The sequence below is a fragment of the Elephantulus edwardii genome, unplaced genomic scaffold (assembly GCF_000299155.1).
Source record: "Elephantulus edwardii isolate Elephantulus edwardi_28Jun2011 unplaced genomic scaffold, EleEdw1.0 scaffold00171, whole genome shotgun sequence".
Classification (NCBI taxonomy): Eukaryota; Metazoa; Chordata; class Mammalia; order Macroscelidea; family Macroscelididae; genus Elephantulus; species Elephantulus edwardii.
Window position 1 is genome coordinate 3650250 of NW_006399921.1, and position 17840 is coordinate 3668089.

At 40.8% G+C, this 17840-nt stretch overlaps 1 protein-coding gene across 1 annotated transcript in view; it reads right to left on the minus strand.

Moving 5' to 3' along the window:
• SORL1 (sortilin-related receptor, L(DLR class) A repeats containing) overlaps positions 1 to 17840 on the minus strand; it is a 236260-nt gene that overhangs the window by 93167 nt on the left and 125253 nt on the right. The window contains exons 13-16 of the mRNA XM_006895608.1: positions 14984 to 15162; positions 12408 to 12594; positions 6380 to 6508; positions 4635 to 4720 (exon numbers count right to left, since the gene is read on the minus strand). Of these exons, the coding sequence (XP_006895670.1) occupies positions 4635 to 4720; positions 6380 to 6508; positions 12408 to 12594; positions 14984 to 15162 (581 nt within the window). The remainder of the gene's footprint in view (positions 1 to 4634; positions 4721 to 6379; positions 6509 to 12407; positions 12595 to 14983; positions 15163 to 17840) is intronic.

The window sequence follows — 17840 nt, forward strand, 5'->3', positions numbered from 1 at the left end:
GAAGCTGTGGTATATTCACACAATGGAATACTACGCTGCATTGAAAAACAAGGAACTCATGCAATATTATTCAAAATGGGTGACCCTGGAGGACATGATGCTGAGTGAAAGATCTGAGTCACAAAAGACAAATACTATATGATGCCAGTGTTGTAGAATGGGACTGACAACAGGGTTGGGGTAAGACTGAGAAAAACTGGATAAATTATGTACACTGCATTGAAATAGATAAGGAGAGAACAGTTTAAAAATGATATATGATAGGGTATTATGGTTATCACAAAAGTCCAGAATGAAGGTTGCATAGTGGAGTGTACTCTGGGTGGGGAGGGGGTACGGGGGGTGGTTGTATACCAACGAAGGAATTTTTCTTTTACTTTTCAAAGAGAAGAGCTATCTGGAAGGGAGGGGTGGGCAGGGAGAAAAGTGTAACAATGAATGAATGGAAATCCACAATCTCTGTAAATGTTCATTAAAATTAATAAAATTTTTTAAAAAAAGAGTCAAGGGACATTGTGCAACAAATCACATTTCTTACACAAGTTGCTAAAGCACGTTTGAATCTCAGAATCATGAGTACTGTATAATGTATAAAACATTGCCTAATTTTTTCACCCATATTCCTCAGTCGGCATGTTCCAGCATCCTGCTTCTGAGCTCATCCTCAATGTCATCAGCCGCACAATCACCAATCAGCAGGCTTGCCCTCATTCTAGGGTCGCATCTTGGGGCTAGAGACAATAAGTCTCTCAAAACTTGTAACTCAATCTTCTAACTAAACTTGCTCATTTATTCAACTTTGTTGACAATGATAAATGGCAATTATATCACTGTATCATCCCACACTTGTCCTTGACTACTTCTAAATGTTTACAAACAATCTTCATAAAGATCCTACTTCTATATCACAAACACTTATGTAGTGTACTTACTATGTACTAATAAAAATGAATAAATCAAGCCTCAAGCTCATTGCCATCGAGTGGGAATCAACTCAGTGATGACACTTCAAGTGAGCCATGAGAGGCTGTACATTGCATGGGAGGGACTGCCCATCTTGCTCCCGTGGAGCCGCTAGTATATTCAAACTACCAGGCTTTAAGTCGGCAGCCAACTCCTTACCACCAGGCCACCAGAGCTCCCTTCCTATGTGCCTGGAATTGCTTAATCCTCATAACAACTGTATGATATAGGAACTATGACATATGAGACAAGTGAAGCAAGAGACATTAAGACAATCACCCAAGGTCACATGGCTAGTAAGTGGCAAGACTTGACCCCACAACAGCCTGGATTTAGAGTCTGTGTCTTTACAGTCGTTCTTCAATGTAGATGAGCTCTTATAGCATATCCCAAACCAAGCCCACTGCCTATAACATATCCCAAACCATGCCCACTGTCTCCAAGTTGAGTCCGACTCATAGCGACCCTCCAGTGGAGAGATTGTCAAGGCTGTAAATTTTTACAGGGGGAGATTGCCCATCTTCAACGCACAGAGTGGTCGGTGGATTTGGATGCTGACCATTTGACTAGCAATCCCACATACTACATACTTTGTCACTAGGACTCCTTTTTCGGAACATGGATATTCCATTTAGACTATTTTAAAAACTTATAGAGTTACAGAATCTTAAAAGATTCCCTTCTAATGTCAGGTAACAAGACTCCTAAGAACTCTTTTACTTAGGAAATAGCCTTGAAAACATTCAGAGAGCTGAAGAAGTGGAAGGATCTGTATAACAGCATCCACACAGGGAACCAGATGCAGATCTGAGTTCCTTTGCTCCAGGGTCAGTGTCTCCACCCTTCAGTCCATGCATTCAAAGAGTGAGCCGGCCACCACTTCATAAAGGCTTCAGTACAGACAGCACAGCAAAACACAAATCCATCTGAAATCTTGAGTGAAGATTAGCTTTTTCTTCCTCCTGTCTCACTTCACATCAAAAGACTAAGTTATCACCACATGATAACTAGTCAGCTCTGAGTTTTCAAGGATTTCTTCCCACTGTCATTCCCAGCTACGGGGCAGTCAAGATGCAGGACACGGGAAAGCTGCCGAGGGTTTACATGGAATTAAAGTCCAGGGCTTTAACTTTCCTTATAATCACAATTTAAAAAAACAAAACCCACATCATCAAAGGCAAGGTTCTCCTTGAAGCTGCCGCAGGGACTCCCAGAATGCCTCACAGCAGCAGGCCTTTCACAGTCCTCTCTTTCCACCCATAGCTACAGACCTCATTCTGTGGCTTTAGCGTTTTTTTGTAATCCCTTCACGGTAAAGTTCAAGTACAAAAAAAGCTGCATTGGGATTAGGACTAGAGTGGAGACCCAGGGTGAGGCGGTTAACCAACTTGGCTGCTAATCAAAAGGCTGGTGGTTCAAGTCTAACCAGAGGTCCCTGGGAAAAAAGCTTAAAGATTTACTTCTGAAGTCAGTCACCGGCAAGCCCCAGGGCTATAGTTCAGCTCAGATACATGTGGGGTCATTACAAGTCAGAGCCAAGTCAATGGCAGTGTGAACAGTGCAATCTACAAAAGGAACAGAGCCTTGGCCAGCCCTGGTCGTGTGAAAGTGAAGCCCAGAAATTTGTGTTAGTACTGTAATCATTAAGGAAGAAAAAAATTATTGCAATTTAAGAATCTTTCCAGATGCCTAGATTACCTCATCTTTGCAAAGATTTTATGGTTCCCATTAGCCCTGTTAAACACTCTCTCTTTCCTTGCTGCATCTCAGCATCCTCTTCCACACTTGGCTTTTCTATTTTCTATTTTTTAAATTTAGGAAATAGTAGCCCATGCAGCAAATAAAATTTTTCTACTTCATTCCCTTTTCTATCTTCGATCAGATGAGAAAATAGCTTTCCTACTAGTGTAGATTGCCTTAAACAAACTATTTTGTCACGAGCTGGATTCTCCTCAGAAATATTTATTATAAAAGTATGCACTCCAGGCCCTGAAGAGCAATCACTCAACCCCTACTCCCACAAGTGCTCATCAATAACAGCCCTTATGAGGGAAGTATGTGCCTATTATCTGCTCATTTGTAGGAATCTGCTGAAGTTGTGGTCTTTTTAAGTCTCCATAGTGAGGTATGTTAATTACTCTGGTAATGATGGAAGATTAAATTAAAGGTCTAATGAGCTTAGCATGAAAAACCAGCTGGCAAGCAGAGAGCAAACGAGAGGGCTGGTTGCCCTGACTGTAAGAAAGACACTCCTTTCATGACTCATTTGGCACTTTTGGCTGGTCCATGGAATCCCACCTTCGCCTAATGGAACTGAGTGCCAATAGCTGGTCCACTCTGGGAGGTTGGAGCAGGGGATACACTCAGACGAAATCAAGGGGCTTTAAGCCAGTGCCAATGGGAAACAGTGCAAGAGAGATGCTAAGAGTTTAATGATATTTTTAGCTACCAGAATTTCATGCCTGTGTTGCGGATGCCTCAACATGTTATATCACCACTCAAACAACTGTTTGGTAACATGCTTTGAAACACACCAGCATTCATTTCTAAAGCATTTATTGTGACAAGCATCTTGGGACATATGGGACCAGGCGTGGATTTGAATCTTTTTACTGCATGCCTGCTTTAATTTTTCGTTGAGTTCCCCAGCCCCCTCTTCCCATTCCAATCAATCAATGAGTCTGCATGCATAAAAAGTAAATTCCAGTTTGCAGCTGGTCAATTTTCACTCAGGGTGACCTAACGGGCTGACAGCAGAATTGTTCTTCATAGAGTCAAAGCAGATCTCCAGTCCATGTCTCCTTTATTGAGGCTTCAGTTTAGATTACGGATCAAATAATAAATCCATTGGAAATTTTTAAGAAAGAGAAATTTGCCTTCATTTCCCCCGGCCTCATTTCATTCAAAACACTCTAGCTACTGTCACACTACTCTTCATAAGGTGCACTTGTCCCAAAGATTTTTTCCCCTCTTAATTAGCAAGCACAATGGTGATCTGAAATAAGAGAAATGGTATTTCTTTGCCATTTGGACCATGCCCAACTAAAAGCCTGCTTGGGTATAGAATCTGAATTTTAACTTCACCACCTAACAGATGTGTGACCTTACGGCGTCTAATTCTCTCCTCTGAACATATCCCTTCCTAGAAAAAATATTGGAGCTGACAATAACATCTGCTCCATCAGGCTGTTAAAAGGATTAAATTGGGAACACATGTAAAAGTACATTAAAATCTGTAAAATTCCACAAAAATATCAGTTGTTATTATTATAAAACTAAGACAAAACACTCAACTTCTTTCTAAGAAGACAACGGCTCTTTCATCATCTTATACTTGGACCAACAGACAATGGAAATAGAAAAAACTCTTGCGACAACCTGCAGCCCTAGTACACAATAGATGTTGAATGAATATTTTTTTAATGAATAAAGATATTTTCCTCCAAAAACTGAGCTGGTATAAAATGCTTTCTGTTCCTATAAAGATTTAAAATGATATATAAATGTAATTTGAAGACTAAGCTTCAGGAGAAAAGTGAGCTCTGTGAGGCTGATCATTTTCCATTATTCTCCTTGCCCACACCCCCATTATGTATGAAAGCCACCAGCCTGTGTGTGGTGATGCTTTGATGACATCTGAAGACGTCAAAGGCAAGGTGTGACTCTCTTACCTGCTAGTGGACAGGGGACCAGCTCTCCTTCCAGCCTTGCCTCCACGTCTCCACCACTGCAAGTATCTCCAGAAATCTTCCGGTAACTGTCACACACACACCCCCCCAAAAAAGACAGAAAGTCTGAAAACAGCAAAGAACAGTCATTCTTGAAAGTATACCAGTGGGAAACATATTTCCTATCCATGGAAAACAGATAGCATTTATTCATTTCCACATAAAACTGGAAGCAAGAGTGCAGTCATTCTGAGTGCTTCACTCATGATGAGATGAGATGAGATGAAATGAGATGAGAACAAGCAATTAGAGGCAGGTGTGCTCTTGCTAGGGTTGCAAAGAAGCTTACAGATTTGTGATTTTCCCCTTCACTAGAGCTAAAGAGTTTACAAACATTTGTATTTAAAATGTCCATCATACTTCTAACCTGCTAACTTAGAACTCTAGAATTTAGAGAAAAAGGGCAATCCAGGTGGTGAACATGCAGTCCTCTCCCCTGATTGAAGATCTTTCTGTAATCCTCCCTTTAATTTCTCCAGTAGCAGATATTAAGTGTTCAGGTCTTTTGTTCATAGGGTCGCTACAAGTCGCCAACAACTCGACAGCACTTAACAACAACAATAGCAGCAGATATTAAAACCTGCCCATTGGATTATTAAAAATAAATCTGCCCAGGAGCTGCCTTCTAGAACAACACGTAATAACTTAGATCTATCTGGAATAGGAGGGGGAAAAAAATCTTTCAAAACCAACTTGAAGGTCTTAAGATGCCTTCTACTCTACCAGGGAAAGCTGGGTGGTCACAATAGCTTCTATGTAGTGAGAGGCTACAAAGTCAACCAGGAGGCCACATCAATCACATCTGGACTAAATACTCCAGCTGTCACACAAATGGAGCTGCCTCCTCCCCATACTGCATTCTGTTGAGGATCCATTCTCCCTAAGGACACACACAGCTGTGTATGAGGAAAAGGTAAAAAGCCTAGAAAGGAGATAAAAATGAAGCCTTGAGAGGAGATAAAAATGAGTCCATTCTCTTTTATACCTAAGACTGTTGTATATAAGGCATACACAAAGTAGGAAATAAGAAACTGCCCCTGAAAACTACAAGCAGAAAGTTTACTAAGTAGCCTTGTATGAATAGTCATCAGTGAATAGTACAAGTACAACTTGACCTTGATCTTGCAATATACTACTACTACAACAAAAACAAGTCCTGGGCAAGAAAGTGCAGAGTAGACTCCTGTGATGGCTGCAGGTCCTGAGCAAGCTATGTAACCTCAGCAGCTTCAGTGCTGAAGAGGGACAATCCCTCCTGGTCCACCCGTCCCACATTACAGGTCTCTGGAAAAGTCAATATGTGGAATGCACAATGGAAAAGGTAAATGACAGTCAAGAGGGTTATTAGGAATATACAATTAGGCTTTATATGCATGACAGCAATATGGAACAAGAGGCACATTGCAAAGAGGTCTGGGGTAGGAAGAAGGAAGAGAAAAAACTGCAACAATGAATGAATAACAATAAATAAAAAATTTTTTAAAAAGAAAGAAAAGAAGGGAGATGATTATTAGTATCATTATTCTAATTACAATGTTATTACACTTGCACAGTATAGTGGGGTTATAAGGTAAAAGAGGACATGCTTTACAAACAAGTTTAAAAATTATTTCATCTAGGACATCAGGAAAACAAAGGCCAATACTGAGCAATATAAAGACTTTTGGGATGAAAACAATGATACGCACCCTCTTGTTCTCCTATAAGTAGAACCCACAGGACAAGGCACAGGAAGGGAGAATGACTTCCCGGAAAACTCCGGGTCTGGAACACAAACTTCTAAGGACAAATCTTCACTCATCTTGAAGCCAAAGTCACTGAAAAGGCAAGTGAAGTTTGTTAAGGGATTGTTCTGTGAACATGAGATATTTCACTACCAACATTTTGGCGCCTGCATATTGTTACCTCATATGTCCCTTTAAAATAGACTCACTTTTCACATTGACAAAACACACCTTTTTTACTGATATTTTAATGAAAGTTTACAGAAAACTTGGATTTCCATTCATTCATTGTTGCACATTTTCCTCCCTACATCCTCCCCCAATTCGCTTCTCTTCTTAAAAAGATTCTTTTATTGTGGTACAATTTCCTTCCTCCCCCCACACCCCAGTCTACTTTGCTATGCACCTCTTACTCTGGACTGTTGTCATGCAAATAATACCTAATCACATTTTCCTTTTTTAAACAGTTCTCTCATTTGTTTCAATGCAGTGTTCATTATTTATCCCCTCTTTTCATAGTTTCCCCCCAACTCCCATGTTAGTCCTGTTTTATAACAGTGACACTATGCAGTATTTGTCCTTTTGTGACTGAGATATTTCACATAGTATAATGTCCTCCAGGGTTACCCATTCTGTATAATATTTTATGAGTTCCTTGTTTTTCCATGCTGCATAATATTCCACTATGTGAATATACCACAGCTTTCTATCCATTTGTTTGTTGATGGACACTTGGATTATTTCCAACTCTTTGCTATCGTGAACAATGCAGCAATAAACATAGGTGTGCAGACAAAACACATTTTCAAAAGGAACGTTCTGTGATAGCCAACTAGATAACTACTATGCTAGGTCTTTAATGACCAGTTAGGGAGTCAGAGACCTTGAGGGAAAGGGACTGGCCCATGAGACAGATGGACAGATTGTTATCATGTGGATGCAACCAGATTGTCAGCATTTCATTCAGTCACACACGAGTCACCAGGAGTCAGAGGTGACTTGACAACAGCTATCTAGCTATCTATTAGAGGTATCTAGGTATCTACCCATGTCATAAAACACAAAAGTGATAAATCATTATTCAGAAACAAAATGATAAATTTTAACTAGAACCAATTTCCTATCATGAGACTGAGGGCCTCCCTCTCTGTGTTAAAAGGGACCAGCAAATGATGTTGTCATTATTGTTAGTTGCCATCAAGTCAAGTACAAGTCACAGAGATCCTATGAACAACAGAGCTGAACCCTGTCTTATCCTACACCATCACTAACATCTTTAACACACAGTCACTGTAGCACATCAATTTTGTTGAGGGTCTTCCTATCTTTCAGTCATCCTTGCCTTTTTAAGCATGATGTCACTTTCTAAGCAATAGCCCCCTCCTAACAACATGCTCATTGTATGTGAGAGGACTTGCCTATAAAAAGCACTCTAGTTGCACTTTCTGAAGACATAGCAAGTGACAGGAGTAAAGAATGAATGGCACTCACTGAGCCTTTTGAGAAGTTGGACTCTATTAAAAAGAATGTGGCATCAGGATTGGAGGAGTACTCATCAACAACCTGCATTATGCAGATAACTCAACTTTGCTCGCTGAAAGTGAGGAGGACTTGAAATGCTTGTTACAGAAGATCAAAGACTACAGCTTTCAAGATGGATTCTATCGCAACAAAACAAAGACAATTCTCACCAATGAACTGATATGCATCATCATGATAAGTGGGAAAAGATTGACACTGTCAATGATTTCATCTTACTTGGATCCACAATCAACATCCTCGGTACCAATAATCAGGAGCTGTACTGCATTCAGAAAGTCCCCTGAAAAGGACCTTTCCAAGTTACTAAGGAGCAATGATGTCAGATTGAAGATTAAGGTATGCCTGATTCAGGCCATGTATTTTAAAACCACTTGTTATATGTCTAGGAGCTGAACAATGAATAAGGATGACAGTAGAAGAATTGATGGCTTTGAGCTGTGCTGTTGGAGAAGAGTGCTAAATATCTCATGGACTGCCTAGAAAACAAACAGATATGTTTTGAGGATAATAATACCAGAGTGTTCCTTAGAGATAGAGATGGCAAAGCTTTGCCTCACATACTTTGGGCATGTTGCTAGGAGAAGCTTTTCCTTGAAGAAGTACATCATACTTAGAATAGCAAAGGATCAACAAAAGAGAGAAAGATTCTCAAGGGTCATACTTGCTCAGTACATACGACCAGCAACCTAGGGGCCACAAATACTGCCAACCCTCACAGCTCACAGGCAGCATACTGAAGCAAAACGCAGAAGACATAGATAAAATCTTGGCTCTGCCTTTAAGCACATGACTTCTCTGGGCTCTACCCAAGAACCCTAAACCAAGGCCACTGTGCCATACGCTTCCCAAGATCCCAGCCAAATTGTGAAGTCTACATTCAAAAGACCAGAAATAGCTCTCTTAATTTAAAGAATATTTATTAAATGCTAACTATATGAAGGTCCTCAACAGGATGAATTGACACAGTAATTGTAACAATGGGCTTAAATACATCAAAGATGCTGGAGATAAAAAGACAAAGTTCAAATCTGTTGTTCACAAGGTCACTCTAAGTCGTAGCAACTTACAACAACAATAATTTGAAAACTATTAACAGAAACAGTGCAAAGAAGCTTATATGTATTATATCATAATTTACACATAACAATTTTTAGAGACATGTTTAAAACATTTTCTTTCGAAATCAAGTGGGTCTCTTTCATTTTATCAGTCTTTTTCATTGGATGTCTGCTTTTAATCTTTTTAGGGGACCAGATGGAGCATTAGTTAATTACTCATTTGCCTCCACTAGCAAAGCACCATTTGATTAATAGGCAGATTTCTTCAAATGTGGGTCATGGCCTCATGAACTGTAAGTCATCGGAAGGGCAATTCTTGACTCTCTCATTAGCCCTACAAAGAACAGAAAATGGCATTAAACTTAAGAATAAATTTGCTTCATAAGACTTGTATTTCCACTGTGGATAGTGAGGAGTGGGCGTGTATTTGTGTTTGTAGGGTAGGTGTAGGGTCACGATACAAAAATGAACTATTTATGGGAGACACACTCGAACATGTGAAGTCAGTTGTTGGCACAGTGGGATGGTGTGCTTGACCCAAGCCACGGTCTTCTCAAATGCTTCCTACATATGTGCAAGTTGGACTATAAATAAGGATGACAGAAGAAGAAAGAATCATGACTTTCAGTTGCAGTGTTGTTGAAGAAAAAGGAATATATTAATTCCCAAAAGAATAAGCAAGGCTGTCTTAGAAACGGTACAGCCAGAATGCTGCTTAGAAGCAAGCGTCGAGAGCCTTCACCTCACCATGGCGCGTTCTTAAGAGTAGCCAGTTCCTGGAAGGCGCTATGCTTACAAAAATGGCGGGTCAGTGGGAGAGAAGACCCTCAATGAACTGGACAGAGGGTGACTGAAAGAAGGGCTTCAGCACAGTGGAGACTGTGAGGACGGGATAGGAGCAAGCAGGGTTTCATTCTGTTGTACCCTGGATATACAAGCTGCTATGATTTCAAGCCCTCTCCACAGTACCTCCCAAGAGCAGGTCCCTTTAGAATCAGGGAATGTGGAGTAGTGTTCATGGCTAACATATTCAACTGCTAACCTAAACATTGCAGATTCAAGACTATCCTGAGGTGCCTCAGAAAAAGGGATGGCAATTTACTTCCAAGAAAATGCACTGGAAACCCTGTGGAACACAGTTCCACCATGGCATACATGGGGTCACCATAGGTCCCTAGCAGTCCCATTGCAACAGCTTTTGTACTAATAAGCAAGGCTTCCTGGTTTGAAAAGGACTCTCAGAGTGACCTTACTTTCAAAAGCAACATCAGAACAAACTACTGGATAGATATGACATGTCTACCTGCTCTCCTTTTCTCTCCTGATCTCCACTGGTGGACCGATTCTCTTCCTACCACCATCAGTCCAATTCAATCCCATCAAACAGTATCAGTCCAATCCAATCCCATCAAACAGTCCAAAGAGGCAAGCAGTGAGGCTGGCTCCAATCTAGCAGCTACAACAACCAGAGGAACTATCAGGATGGCATAAGATCTTAGTTCTTATGCATCTTGCATCTTCAAAATGCTGTAACCTCGCCATCTCACCCATCCTGCCATCCAATGTCATGAACAGCAGTTCATCCTTCTCTACAATAAACAAGACTCACTGCACGCATCAGCAAGGAGCACCCGTGGGCTCAGGGAGTCAGGGAGAATGTGGCATGACAGAACAAATGGGAGGCAGGCTGCAGAGGAAAACATAATGTCTCTTCTTTAAAAAAAGAAAAAGTTTAGCAATGGCCACAGAGCAAAAACCCAAAGATATGCTGGATTTTCTTACATTATTTTTATTTAACTGCATTTTCATTTTGAAGTACTTACTGAGGATAGAAAGAGAGAACCCTACAATCTCAATCCAGCCTAGTCCAAGGGGATATACCTTAGGCCAGCAACAGACTACATTTACAACATAGAGGTGTTTCAGAGGGATCAGAAGGCAAAGGGGCCCAGAACTGATATCATTGGGAATATCGCATAGTTCTGTGATTTTTATCAGGAGTATCTCTGTTGTTAACTTAAGGTCATACTGTTTCCAAAAAGAAAGACTGCCTTGTCCAGCCTAACCCCTTACCACCACTCCAAGGACCAATTTGCAAAAAAAGCTGCATTACAACTACAGGTCCCCCAAACTACTGAGGTCAGATTCTTATTTCAATAACCTCAGGTGGTTCATATGCCCATTAGCATTTGGGAAGCTCAGGTCTTAAACAGGAGTCAGTGAAGTCTGGGTGGCTGTTTTTGTAAACAAAGTCTTATTGGGTCACAGTCACACTCACTGTCTACGGCCACTTTCATGCTACCATAGTTGAGACTGCGTGGCCCACAAAGTCTAAAATATTTATCATGTGGTCCTTTTATTGAAAATATTTTTTTTAGCCCCTAATCAAAGACACACCACAAGTTTCTGACTTTAGTTAAGATAAGCATGATTTGGAGCACAAAGACTACTGATTTATGAGTGTTTATGTTTAATATTGCTTTGTTCGGTTACCCTTGCTTAAAATTGAGAATTATTCCACACAGAATAATTTGAACAATTTCAAATCTGGGGACTCTGATGACTGTCTGATGGCTCTGACATCCCATTTCAAAAACCTTCAAAATCTTCCTCTTGCTTTCATTCTAAGGTCCATACTCACCAGCTTAGCTTTCAAAATATCTAACCCCTCTTGAAAGCTCATCTCCATCACTGCCTTGGCTTCAGGCACCCAAACGGTGTCTAAACCGAACCAGCGCCAACATTTTCCTGCCACCACACTTCTAACTGCTGTTACATTCACCTAGAATGCTTCTGTCCACACAGTCAGATAACCCTTAAGGAACATCTTAAATGGAGCTGCATCCTTCAGTCAGGAGCAAATCATAATCTTATTCTTCCCTTTAAGCACCACAAAAGCACCCATTCCTCCTCCAGGTCCTTGCCACTTTCCATCTCCTATTACAATTACTTATGCAATTGTCTTTTCTTCTCGGCTATTCTTTTCAAAGAGTAATGAATGAGGCCAAAAACACATATTCTAAAAAAATCGCCTCCTTCTAAAGAAATCAATCTCCATAGAGTAGACTCCCAACAATAAGAAGCTGCCTACAGTAAAGCTTCAGCACATTACCAATTTGATGACTCTCAGAAATAATTTGCAATATTATCTATTCCTGAATCAATTACTTTGGATTTACCAGATTACAATGCTTATACCATATTACACACCCTAAGAACTAAATAGGAGACCCTATGTAAATAAGAGTCTCACTCACTTTCTGGTTCATAAAAGATGCTTAATAAATATTTATTATCTGCTTTTCTCAGAAAAAAAAGACCATTATCCTACCTACTCTGTTTCCCCACCAGTGCAGGATGAATCAAGGACAAGCTACCAGGAAAGCACTCACCATTCATAGTCCTGCCGGGTACAGGAACAGTTGGACACAACCACTGGCCTGTCAAAGTCTTCTCCATTAAAGCATGTAGCGTGGGGTGTTCTCCGCTTGAAAACTGTCTTGTGTCCTAGTAAGCATTCATTCCCCCGCTCATCAGATGGGGACCACAGCTTGTAGTCATTCTCTGTGCAAGGAACCCCTGAAGAAAAAGGAACACAGCAAGGATTATTAGAGGCAGGCTCCTGCAGGGGGTTCCTGTCTTCTCCATCTCTCTCAGCCCAGTTCAAACTTCCGGTCCCACTGTTGCTGAGTATCACTGAGTTGGAACCAACCCACAGCTGTCCCTCTGGTGAGTTTTCAGAAGTTATTTGCATGAGAGGAGATTGCTCATCTTTCTCCTGCCGAGCTGCTGGTGGATTCAAACCATGTGCCTTAGGGATTACACTACAGCTTCTTACCACTGAGCTACTAAACTCTAGTTAAAGAACTCTCTGGGGCCATCCCAAGTCTTGCTAATGATCTTTCCTTGTGGCTAGAGGGACCCCTGCAAATGATATTATCTGAAACAGAAACATTTGTGAGCAAAAACTGGGAAGAAGCAAGCCACCTTTCAGCACTGTTGAAAAATCTGAGTTAGTTTAGAAGATTCAGTAGTTCCCTTCAAGACTAAGTGCCCAAAGGTGCTTATGTCCTAGAGAATTAGGGAAAGTCTAGCTCCCTGGTAGACAACAGCACTGAGAGTGTTGTTCCTTGCCCGCCGCCTTGGGCAGTGTGGTCACACCACAAAAGCAATAGAGAATCCATTCTCCCGAAGTGGTAAGTGCAATTAAGTGGAAGGAGGCTGAGAAGTGGCTGGGAAACCTGGAACTATCACTCCGTCAAGTCAGGTTCATTCAAACACTATGCAGAATGGCTTCCACAGAAATCCCAAAGTGCTCCTGTGTCTCCATTGGTACTTTATATCTTCTTTACCATGTGTCTCTAGTCATTTCAATAATACCTGGAGCTGGTGAACTGTCAATTCAATTCTGTTCAAATAAGCTAATATCTATAAATCCTTACTCACTACAAGAGTATCTGGATGTTCAGTAAGTGAAATATGAATATGGACAGGACAGGTTCTTGTTGCTAAGGACCCTACAATCTAGTTGATAAAAGATAATATACACATGTGTGTACAAACACATACATTTTCCACTCAAGGAAGGACATGAGTAAGTATGTGCCAAGCCTGAAAAAAAAAAGGGAATTCTCTCCTAGCTGGGCATCTGCATGGGGTATTAAAATACAGGGAAGATTTCAATGAATAACTGGATAAGAGGGGACACATAGAAGCCATCCAAGAAGATGAAATCATGTTAGCCCACACAGGGACCTAAAAAGATAGGGTGACATGGGAGGTGCTTACCCAGCTGCTCTGTGTTTAAACTAGTAGATAATGACTACATCCCAGATGGTTCTGTGAGGACCTATATCATGAGGCACAAAGTGGATGCTTGCTGAATTGGTCAACTTGGAATTGATGATTTGCAGGACTGTTTTTCATTCATCCATAGACCGGAGGAAGATTCATCAACAACCTGTGTTATGCAGATGACACAACCCTGCTTGCTGAAACTGAGGAGGACCTGAAGTGCTTGCTGCAGAAGATCAAGAACTGCAGCCTTCTATCTGGATTGAAGCTCAACATCAAGAAAACAAAGATTCTCACTACTAAGCCAATTGGCAGCATTATGAGAGATAGTGAAGAGATTGAGATTGCTAATAGCTTTAGTTTCCTTAGCTCTACAAGCAATACTCTTGGTCCCAAGGAAAACAATAGGTGAATTGCATTGGGAAAGTTGGCTATCAAGATGAAGAGCAACAAGGTCAGTCTGGAGACTATGGTGAGTCTGATCCAGCCCATAGTCTTTGTAATTGCATGCTATGCATCAAAGAGCTGGACAGTGACTAGGGATGATAGAAAAAGAATTGCTGCCTTTGCACTGTGATACTGGAAAAGAGGGTTGAATATATGATGGATTGCCAGGAGAACAAACAGGTTCGTCCTAGAGAGGGTAAAACCAGGAAGCTTCTTGGAGGCAAGAATTCTGAGGCTTTGTCTGATATACTTTGGGCATGTGTAAGGAAGGATCAGTCCTTGGAGAGGCATATCATGCTCTGAAGGTTGGAAGGAGAGGGAGAGGGAGACCATCAATGAGGTGGATTGATATAGTGATTGGGATAATGAGGGTAGATGTGTCAAAGACCGTAAAGTTGGATAGAGCAAGGTTCAGGGCTGTTGTACATAGAGTCTCAAGTCTCAGCAAGTCGCAAGCAACACAATGGCACATAACAGCAACAACAACACTAAAACATACCTGTGCCAGGGACTACACAAAGAAATGAAGATGCAAAGAGTACCACAGTCCTAACAAGAATCCCAGAAGGAGGCCTTCACTGACTGACCTGCCTGGGTTTCTTGATAACTTACTGCATTTGTCTGTCTGTCCCAGTCAATCAAACGGTTCTGAGTGGACTGGTCCTTGGCAGTTAACAGAAAGTCAGTAAATGATAACATGAGGAGTGCCTAGGAGGCAGCAGCTTACCCAACACGTTGGTAGCATTGACCTGGAGGATCAGCCAGCTGTGGACATTCTCTTTGTTCGACCCAAAGATGGTGAAGACAGTGCTCTTCTCGCCGGGCTCTGTGAGGAGGCCATACACAAACACCGGCTTCTCAGAGAAGAGGAACGTCTTCCAGGTCTCCCCCTCATTGGTACTGTACCTGCCGAAATGCAAGTAAGAGGATCCCTGTGTTAAAGTCCCAGGTGACATTCGCCACTAACAAGAACCAGAGCTCTTTGGAGAAAGCACCAGAAAATTGAAGGTTATACCAGAAAATGAAGATGTGTTTAGAAACCAATGGGGTCATCTCACAAGAACTCAGAAGTCATATCAGGGAGCTCCAACTGGCCAAACATGCAGAAATATGAACTTATGAGAGGAAAAATGATAGTGACATATACACAATAAAAACAGGACCTTGAGAGATGCTGACAGAGTAATGATGGTAGAATTTTTTTTTTCTTATATTATCACCTAACAAGTAGTGAAAAAAGTGAAACAATAAGAAAATCTTCCTTTTACAATCCACAGCATAATAAGGGATTCAGACAATGGGCATCATCAGATGCCAAAACACCACCTCAAAGAGAGTTGGGACATTCATGTGGTCTGAAGCTATCACGCTATAGACTGGTTGCTCACTGCAGAGGAGGAAATTTAATTTTGCAGAGGAAAGATCAGGAGCTGCATCACCAATAGTGAAGCAATCTGGCCGAAAGCCTTGAGAATGACACATTACCTGAATAATATTCGGTATCATTGGATTAAAACAGAAAGCAGAACATTCTGGCCGAAACTGACCTTGATTCTTTAAAAAAAAAATAAAATAAAAATTCAAACTAATGAAAACCAACCAAAGTGAGTTTATTATCAAATAGAACAAACTACAGGGGTGCAACAACCAAATGCAATGTGCAAACTAAAAATGGGACAATCTAGTGAAATAGAGATATACTTTATAGGTGATATTAATGAGTTCAGATTCCCTTTCTTGGGTACAATGATAGTATTATGATTATGTAGGGAAATGCTCTCAGTCATAGGAGACAGATGTGTAAGTATTTAGGTGCAAGGGACATGATGTCTATAGTTTTTAAGCCATTCAAGAAAAAAGCGGATGACAGATAAATAAATAGACACCAACGTGGCAAACTATTAACAAAGAACAATGCTAGGTAAAGATTACATGAATGTTCTTTATACAATTCTTTCAACTTAAAAAGTAGTAAGTGCTGGGGGAAAATACTTAACAAAAATCTCCAAGCTAAAAAAAAAAATGCTTCCCCACCCTGTAAGCTGGCGAGATGAGAAACTGCAGCAAAGCACTCAAGGAGAGCTTTCTGGAGGACCACAGAACCATCTGGTTTCTCTTAAATGCTAATTCTTTACACAATTCTTTTTCTTTTGCCTTCTCTTCTGGTGGAATTTTAGTATCACTCTTTCAGGGCTCTAATACCACAACATCAATCAACCCGGATCCTTTCTCCTATATTGGGAACACTAAAAATCAATACTACTGAAATGCAAAAAAGGCTAAGGGTTAAACCAAGTGCTCAGGTTACACAGCAACAAAGGTAAGCTCTTCACTGTGCTGGTAGGCTTTAGACTCAGCCGGCTATGAAGCAGGTTTGCTGCTGCTGTTGCTGTGTGCCTTCAAGGCAGAACCAACTCAGAGCTGACCCTCTAGCAGGTTTGCAGAGACTATAAATCACATGGTAGGTGACTGTCCCTATTTCTCCCACTGAGCAGCCGGTGAATTTGAACCACGTGCCTTTGGGTTGGGGGCACTACTCCTAATCAACAGGCCCCAGAAACTCATGACTTCTCCTGCTGGTGCCAGTGTGAGGAAATAACAGTTTAGTACTGCTCTGAGTTCACAATGATTCAGCAATGTTGGCCTATTAATCATACAGGAGAGAACTATTCATCTGCTGTGTGATAACACTGGAAATCCATCTATTTGCACATTGTCTAGTTAATGCTCTTTTAGAGTCCCGCAAGCCCAAGATAACCTCAGGAAATGAGTCATTCTGTTTCTTGAGAGGATCCCCCAGGGCCACAACAATAAAGTATTAATGAGAATAATAACCAGGTACATGGCCAAACACAACCTTGTATCTAATATTAACTTGCTTATTTAAAATTTAAATAGGACTTTTTCAAAATTTTTGAGAAAGGGCAGTTACGATAACAAATATACCAGTTAAAGAAACATCTTCAAACATTTTGAAGCATAGTCCAACCCTTAAAGCAGAGTAAGTGTTAGTCGAGTCAAAGTGTCAAGGACCTTGCAAGAGAACAAGCCAAGTCTTCATATTCCTATGAGTAACAAGATGAGGTACAAACCCTGCAAAGGACAGGGGAATTCAAAATGCTCAGATTTGAGCCAGCAATTCCACTACTGGAAATACACCCTAAAGAAACAAGAACTGCCACCCAAAGAGATATATGTACATCCATGTTTATTGCTGTGTTGTTCACAATAGCAAAGATATGGAAGCAACCCAAATGCCCATCAAAAAATGAATGGATAGAGAAAGAAGCTTTGCTATAGTCACACAATAGAATACTACACAGCACTGAAAAACAAGGAACTCATAAAATATACAAAATGGGTGACCGTGGAGGACATTACACTGTGAGAAATATCTCAGTCACAGAAGGACAAATACTACATAATGCCACTGCTATAAATCATGACTGACATGGGGCTTGGGATGGGTAACTAAAAAAAGATGGGTCTACAACCAGGAGAAGATAAAATAGATGAATGGGACCTTCTAAGAATCAAATCCCTATGCACATCCAAAAACTTCTCCAACAGGGTAAAAAGGGAAG